At 41.2% G+C, this 8,760-nt stretch overlaps 1 protein-coding gene across 1 annotated transcript; it reads left to right on the forward strand.

Moving 5' to 3' along the window:
* Window positions 1–4,258: 4,258 nt before the first annotated feature.
* ssr2 (signal sequence receptor, beta) lies at window positions 4,259–7,337 on the forward strand. Its single transcript, XM_005947047.2, has 6 exons — window positions 4,259–4,347; window positions 4,889–5,049; window positions 5,310–5,408; window positions 5,763–5,871; window positions 5,965–6,042; window positions 6,398–7,337. The coding sequence occupies exons 2-6, from the start codon at window positions 4,889–4,891 to the stop codon at window positions 6,506–6,508; spliced, it is 558 nt and encodes a 185-aa protein (XP_005947109.1). The 5' UTR covers window positions 4,259–4,347; the 3' UTR covers window positions 6,509–7,337.
* The last annotated feature ends 1,423 nt before the right edge of the window (window positions 7,338–8,760 follow it).

The following is an 8,760-nucleotide window of genomic DNA, read 5'->3' on the forward strand; positions in this document are numbered from 1 at the left end:
TCCAAACATTTTTTACAAATAAATAACTGCAAAGTGGGGTGTGCGTAATTATTCAGCCCCCTGAGTCAATACTTTGTAGAACCACCTTTTGCTGCAATTCCAGCTGCCAGTCTTTTAGGGTCTGTCTCTACCAGCTTTGCACATCTACAGACTGAAATCTTTGCCCATTCTTCTTTGCAAAACAGCTCCAGCTCAGTCAGATTAGATGGACAGCGTTTGTGAACAGCAGTTTTCAGATCTTGCCACAGATTCTCGATTGGATTTAGACACCAGACAGGTCAGGGATAAAGTTATTGAGAAATTTAAAGCAGGCTTAGGCTACAAAAAGATTTCAGCTCAGTGGCAAGTTTTTAGTAAGCCCAAAGGACGAGGTCTGGTCGCAGAGTAGTTGTTACGATCTCTGTGGAAAAGATTAGCGTCTGATCCAAGTCCACTCGCATCTGCCAATCCCTGGCGACCTTCAGCGGGCCCAGGTCTAGGGCGGAAGGGCTAGTCCTCGGCTTGTCCCCCTCCGGGACAAATGCTGATGAAAACTGACACTTCTCTTGGTTCGCAAAGGGTTGAGCATCAATGGATTTTCTCTTGCACTCAGCTTTCTTGGCTAGACACCTGAGGACCTGATTGTGTCTCTATGTGTATCTGCCCTGAGTAAGGCTAGCCCTACAACCAACCAAGATGTGCTGGAGTGTTGCTGGGACTGTACACAGGGCTGTACACAGTGTGCGTGGACTTCCCCTGTGCAGAAGGCGACTACAAATGTTGTGCATACTAAATAAACAGAAAAAAAGATCCCTGTTGTCTTTGCTTAATGACTGGTTTCAGTCTTGACAATCCACATTGCACCTTTCAACATGTTTGTGGGTAGGTTTGAATGCTCCAGGTGTAAGTGGAGCCCCTCAGCCTCTACTGCAGATGTGTCACAGTCAATCTAGTAGTGGGTTATGGCACTTGGCCACAGGTGGCAGTAGTGGACTGAACTCCATTTGAGACTGCTCCAGCTGCTATGTGATAGTCAGTAGATCTTCTACAAATTGAAGATCATGTGCAAGTTTTGAAAATTAAATTAACTTTAAAACAAACAAACAAACAAAATTCTAACTCATCTCAACAATAAAAAAACAAAAACAAACCCACTGAAACACTTGAGTCACCCACTTTCTTAAATCCACTCACTCTCTCGACTCAATCACACTGGCTCTGTTTATTACTAATCACTGTGTAACTGCTGCAGATGCTGCTGCAAGTGTTTGTTAAATTAACCACACTTAAACAGACTGTGTATAAGGTGGTGTGGGAAGCCAGACCGGGTGCCCCCCTCCCGGCTCTTCTCTCTCCTATCTTGTCCCCTTTTGTCTTACTTCTCTCTATCACCTTTTCTATCCCTTTGAAGAAGTTAGGCTCTGTAAATGCTAAAGAGGTAAGTATTATTTTTTCTCAGTTGCAGTGAACATATAGAAAGATAAACTGTAGGAAACTAAACAGAAGAAAGAAGAAGAGAAAATTTTTAACATAAACCAGTGACACACTCCAGGGCCTGATCAACCCTGGCAGGGCCTCCTTGGATGAGGGTGTCTAGTGATAACGGCCGAAACACCTGATGAATCCAAGGTCCACTACATGATGTGTCCCAAATTTAAAATGATAATCTAGATCAGATCTCTAATCCCTAAACCTAACCAAGGAAGGAAAATGGCAGATTAGCCTGGGTAAAAGACCGAAAGTTGAGGCACACAACGATGCGTGCTGCTGGCAAAGTTTCTGGGCTGCCTTTCCTCATAACAGCCATCCCTCAAGAGTCTCTCCATCTAAAGCAATGCATTATCAGGGACTGTAACATCTAGTCCTTTTTACTGAATCAACTCTCTCCAGCCATGTTGATGAATTACCATTATGAGGCATTATGAATTATAAAATGATAATTTCCAGAGAAAAGCTAACAGGATGTGACGTTACAACACTAGTGAAATATTCATGTGTCATATATTTGTTCAAGACCTATTTCTTTGTTATGGAAAAAAGTTATTAAGATCATGATGAACAACGGGAGAGCTGATTTCTATAACTTTATGTAAATAACTTGGCATTTCCCACTGATGCAGGCCAAAAATAAACACATAATATCATTTCATTAGGTTCAAAGGTTTATTTGCAAGATGCACAAACAGACAACATTCAAAGTTACAAATATATTGTGCATGAAACAGGAATTCAAACGTGGTGCAGATCTGTGTGTCACAAGTTAACCTGGCTGTAGACTATGGCACTTGGCCACAGGTGGCGCTAGTTGACTCGACTCCATTTGAGTGCACACAAAGAAAACTGCACGCTTTAGTTGTGAACAGCATGTGACTTGTCCAGTGAGAGGATGCCAAAGTGTGTTCTCTGTAAAATCTACATTTGCCTCCCATATGTGTAGAAAACACAAACGTTTAGAAAACGTGATTTGTGGTTCAAACAAAGATACTCAGAGAGTCCAACCACAAGTGCCACCATACAGTAAGGTGCCAGTGTATCAGATACAGAAGACCCTGGTATGGATGGGTCTAATTTCAGTATGTTTTACATTAAAGCACAGGGACAGCATCTTCTGCCAACATCTACCATTCAAACCGTTGTTGAAGAAATACGAAATATACATGACTTGGGACAGATGTATACATTGAATAGACTAAGCTGATGAACAGAATCAACTTTTTGGGATTTACTTACCTGGCTCATTGAGCATGCAAGAAGGTGATACTCTTGGCTTGTTTAGTTTCATGTTCTGTTGCTTCCACACTAATACACTGACTAACACAACCATATAGGTTCAGCCAGTAAGACATTCAAACCCTTGTTATTAAAGGTTTTCATTAGTTTTTCTTGTTGTTGATGATTTTTTTTAATTCTCAGGTTCCTCCTGCTTTGCTGCTGAGACATTCATGTTGAGCATTGACAAGAAGATTGTCAACAACCGTATCACAACCTCTGCCATCTGCCTAATGTTTAGCACTTAGGCTACGTCCACACGTACCCGGGTATTTTTGAAAACGCAGATTTTTCTATTCGTTTGCGCCTTTCGTCCACACGTAAACGGCGTATTTGGTAACTGAAAACGGAGATTTTTAAAAACTCCTGCCAGGGTGGATATTTTCAAAAACTCAGTTTTTGTGTTTACCTGTGGACGAAGTAAACTAAGAAAACGCAAGCTGTGTCCCAAAACATCGGCTGCATCCTTCGGAGGACCTTCGCGGTCTATGTGGGCAACATGTATATATTGGGGAAAAAAAGGTACATGCATATTTAGCATCTACAGGCAGGGGACAAGGTAGTTCTGGAAACCTTTGGTGGCATCTTTGAGTGTTACAGGAAATGCTGATACGGTATCAGATAAGCATCTGCTATCATCTGATAATAGATGAAAGCAGAGTGGCTGGGAAGGAACATCTTGATGCGAATATTGACACTGAATTATCACCAGATTCTGTTGCCATGGTAGCACAGCAGAGCCCAAGTGATGATACAAAAATGAGAACATTTTCAAATGAATGAATTACATAAAGGTTTGACAAATAGAATCCAAAGGCAAACTGATGAATGCCTGCATTTGTTTTTGATTCATGTATAAAGTATAACCAAAAATCATTTACAGCCTTTGAAGTCCTAGGATTAGAAATGCAAGTTTTGGGAGTATTGGCAGCCTCGCTTCTGTCAGTCTGCCCCAGGGCAGCTGTAGCTACAACCGTAGCTGCCTCCACCAGTGTGTGAATGTGAGAGTGAATGAATAATGGCATTGTAAAGCGCTTTGGGTGCCTTGAAAAGCGCTATATAAATCCAATCCATTATTTCATTTTTCATTTCTATATGCAAATATAATGTAATGCATGTATTCACGGAGGGTCTTGTCTGTGAGCATTGTGTTGTTTGTGTTGCGTTGTGATGTGTCATATCGTGTCGTGTTGTGTTATATGTAGTGCCGACGTAGGACAGTTTTCCAATCTCATTGTACTATTGTACTATGTATGACTGTGCAAGAGTTATCTTATTAAGATCAGAGAACCTGCAGTGAGAATTTTATTCTCAATGAATTATGTTTTGTACATAAACCGTTTTATATGTATGAAAATTCAACTGATCAACAAGTACTTTTACAGGGCCGGAACAGGCAGTCCAGCTACTTCTGCATAATGAGCTACGTTCTTTTCGAATGACTCCTATCTCCCTCCCGAACACCAGGGGCGCTGCAGTTTGCAGGCTTCTTTAACTCCCCTTCGGTACACGTCATGTAAAAACAGGCTTTAAGCTTCTGAGCATGCGCTTGACTAGCTCCTTTACTTTCTGCTGCCATTTGAAGAGAACTAGAGGAAGGTAAAAAATCTCTTCCTGTTTTTCTTTTAAAGCTTCAGAGTTATAATTTACTAATGTTTTATTTTAGGACATATTGTTATTATACAGCGAACCTATGAAACGCCTGTTAGACATAAAGCGTTGTTACTTACTATAATTTTCTTACTAACGCAAATGAAGATGTGACTCCTTTGGTCCACGTAAGCACCGGTTAGTGTTGAGCACTCTGACTTGAAGCCGGACACTTCATTAGTAACATATAGTAACAGCCTTTTAAAATTACCTCCCAGTCGCGATTTTTCTTTCGTCTTTTGAAAGTCAAACCTAAGATAAATAGGAAGTAGTCTCCGTTTAAAGACTGACTGCAGTTTGTTTTCCCCTTTCTTTTTTGTTGTTTATGCTAAATTTAGTTGTTAACCTGGACACTACCGCATATTGTTTTATTTCAAAAGCAGCCTGGACTCCTGGCTATAGTTTCACCATACTTTGTAGTCCATCGTCTTCTCCTCCTAACTCCAGTTAATTTCCCTTTTTTGTTTTGTTGTTTGTTTGTTTTGACCAGATGACCAGGATGCTGCACGTGTTTGTAATCCTTTCTCTGCTGGCTCTGGGCTCAGGAGAAGAGGGCGCCCGTTTGTTGGCCTCCAAATCCCTCCTGAACCGCTATGCTGTGGAGGGCCGCGACCTGACCCTCCAGTACAGCATCTACAACGTGGGCTCCAGGTCAGATATCTGGACAGCTGCTGTAAATCAGATAACTGTACAAAGGAATACACACAGAAAACCAAACGACACAGAATTATTTTATTCAGTTGTTTGTTAGCAAACTGCTGTTTAATAATCACTTTATCAGTACGTTTGAACGTTATCAAGACGTTTTCAGAATTGTTGAAATGTGAACTGCATGAGAGCTTGTCAAGACCTGATAAAATGTTTAGTGCATACTGTGTGACTAAATGTCATCCTCTGGTTTGTCTCCACAGTGCAGCTCTAGAGGTGGAGCTATCCGATGATTCTTTTCCTCCTGAAGATTTTGGAATTGTTTCCGGAATGCTGAATGTGAAATGGGACAGGATTGCACCGTATCCTTGCAGTAACATGACTTCTCACTGGCACTATCAAACTTGAGCTATTTTTGACGCATTAATTGTGGCTTAATGGGAGTTTGATCTTAAATTCTTAATCAAACGTAAGTTACTGGGTGTCTGTATGGCAGCCTATGTTTTGCACCACAGTTATTTCATCTTACACAGTAGGACCAAATACTGAAATGATAGCTTTTCAGGCCGCTGAACCTAAAGAAGTATTCACTCTTCATGGTTCATAAGACGGAGGCCTTAATGAACCAGGAATGCAGGAATTTGATTTAAGTTGGTTTAAATAACCATAGATGGGCTCTTTCTCCAAGTCATCATTCTTAACTCTGAAACTTTTAGAGCCAGCAACGTCTCTCACACAGTGGTGTTGCGCCCCTTGAAGGCTGGATACTTTAATTTTACCTCTGCTACCGTCAGCTACCTGGTTCAGGAGGGAGGACAAGTTGTGGTAAAAGCAGTTAAAGTCCTTAGTGAGTCAAAGCATTTACAGTCCATAGTGATGTGTTAGAAGCTAAAGTGTCCCCTCCTTCCCTTCCTGCAGGTTGGCTACACCAGTGCTCCTGGACAGGGAGGAATCTTGGCTCAGCGAGAGTTTGACCGGCGCTTCTCTCCACACTATGTAAGTGTTAAAAACAGATTGAGGCTCGCTCATTATGGCACCTGAGTCCACTGGCCTATGCTGATCAAAGTAAATTGAGGCTGGTGGAATTTTGTAAACCTCTAAGGATCTTTATTGGGTTGTAAATTGGAATTTACTGTATCTACACTGACAAATTTTTGCATATAGCACAAGAAGTACTTTTTAGTACGAGTAGTGCATGTTGATAAACTAAATTAAAGTCTCCACAACAACAGAGTTCCTTGATACCACTGTTCACATAGTGTCTCGATTCATGGCTTATAGACTGAAGTTTTTGCATTTGCCAGAACAGTCCTCTAACACTTCACTCACTGCTCCGTGTGTCTGTCTTTAGTTGGACTGGGCTGCATTTGGTGTGATGACGCTACCCTCCATCGGCATCCCTCTGCTTCTCTGGTACTCCAGCAAGAGGAAATACGATTCGCCCAAGAGCAAGAAGAACTGAAACATCTTTGCTCTTTTCAAGAATGGGGTTGGGGATGGGAAGGGAAATAAAAGGGTTTTGTAAAAAAAAACATTGCCCATACTTGGGGTGAAAACTAAAACTTGGTGACCAATGGACTTGATTGTGGTTTGATCGAACAGAATATTTAAGAGAACTTTGGAGCAAGAAGTAGAAGGTGAAAATCACGTGGCATCTCTTTATCTGCAAATAGTTCATGTGACGAAACAATTACATTATGCTGTTTTCCACCACAACTAGTGAGATGATCTGAGTAACAGGACCTGCCAGGTGTCTTTCATGACCCTTTTTGGGAGGAAACAGTGGGTTCTATTGTGGAGGGCTTGAGAGTAAGGCTGGTTGGCTACCGGTTTAATCATTCACAAGTTAGCTAAGTAAACATCTCTGTCAGATATTGCCTTCAGTAACATGAAATTCACCAAATAGACTAAGATGAAAAAGAGCAATTCAGCAGTCAGCCTAAAGGAGACGACACAAACATCATGGAATGATGTGCCCATGCTCCATTCCCTCCATTGCTGTAATTGCACTGCAACTCATGAGTCTGGTGAATCCTTCAGCACACATGTTCTAAACTCCTACAATGGGAACTGGCTAATGGGGGTTAGTACTGTAAACAGCTGCTTGTATTTGCAGTGTGTGTTTCTAATGAGCTGATATGACATTTGGAGCCCGTTGTTTAAGTTCAAAATAAATGAAAACAAGGTACATGTTTGTTTGTTTGTTTTAAAGCTGAGCCTGATTCATTTCTGGGGGTTTGCATTCCCTGTTTCCAGTTTATATCATTCCCATGAATAAAAACTTAAGGTTATTTTTCTTTCTGTTGCATTCTGTTTTGTTACATCAAGCAAATATATAACAGGAAAAAAAAAATGAAAGTACAATTTTAAATGTCAAAATTTAAGAGCAGATATTTCAATACTGGATAGATGTATTATAAAACGTTATTGCACATAGTTTAAAAAGATGTCAAATATCCAATCTTGTGGAAGTAATCCACTGCCTTTGCAGAAAATGGTGCAGAGTGTAGTCAGGATTATGAAACATTTTGCTGCACATGCTGAAGTCCAGGGCTCGGCTGGTCATCTGGCATACCGGGCATTTTCCTGGTGGGCCAAGACACTTTTGGGTCGATGGACCAGCCTAAAAAGGTGGAGCTGAAAAACTGAGAGAAAACAATAAAAGCAGATCCAGAAAAATGTGTCAGATTAACGACACGTTAGCTGTCAGGGCTGCTGCACTGTGAACAGTAGTACCAGCAACAGCCAGTAACAACTTGTAATCAGGCCTCACAGTCACAGGGGGCTGCTGCTGCACCATCTGTGGAAGAGAGGGAGATGAAAATACATGGAGGGACATAATTAGGAAGGGAAAGATTCAAGGCTTCAGTAAAATGAATGGCTGCTTTGACCATGAGCCACTGCTGATAGCCAGAGTGTACAGTTAGGTCCAGATATATTTGGACACAGACACCAAGTTTAGGTTGTTGTTTTTTTTACCTGTTTACTGAAACATATTCTAAGTATAATTATATAATGGACATTGACATAACGTGTAGACTCTCAGCTTAATTTGAGGGTATCTACATTCATATTAGATGAGGGGTTTAGGAGTTTCAGCTGTGCCACCCTCTTTTTAAATGGACCAAAAGTAATTGGACAGTTGTCTTACAGGCTATTTCATGGGCAGTTGTGGGCAATTCCTTCGTTATGTTATTATCAGTTAAGCAGATAAAAGGCTTGAGTTGATCTGAGGTGTGGTGCTTGCATTTGGAAGGCTTTGCTGACAGAATCTGTGATAGGCTGTGAACAGCAGTCAAAAGAACCTCTCCACGCGAAACAGAAAAAAATCAATCCAAAAAAATTGCTACAATAGTAGAAGTGGCAAAATCTAAAGTTTGGAAAGAAAAAAAAAGAAAGCACTGGTGAACTCGGCAATGCAAAAAGACCTGGACGTCCACAGAAGACAACAGCGGTGGATGATCACAGAATCATTTCCATGGTGAAGAGAAAACCCTTCACAACAGCCAACCAAGTGAACAACACTCTCCAGGAGGTAGGCATATCAATATCCAAGTCTACCATAAAGAGAAGACTGCATGAAAGGTAATACAGAGCTTACTTTCATGCAGGTTCACTGCAAGGTGCAAGCCACTCATAAGCCTCAGTCTTATGAGTGGTTTATGAGTATCACAGCACTGTAAGATTGCGAAAGATGTACCCTTAGGCCCCCTC

This window comes from Haplochromis burtoni, unplaced genomic scaffold (assembly GCF_018398535.1).
Source record: "Haplochromis burtoni strain Fernald_Lab_line unplaced genomic scaffold, NCSU_Asbu1 Contig_366, whole genome shotgun sequence".
Taxonomy (NCBI): domain Eukaryota; kingdom Metazoa; phylum Chordata; class Actinopteri; order Cichliformes; family Cichlidae; genus Haplochromis; species Haplochromis burtoni.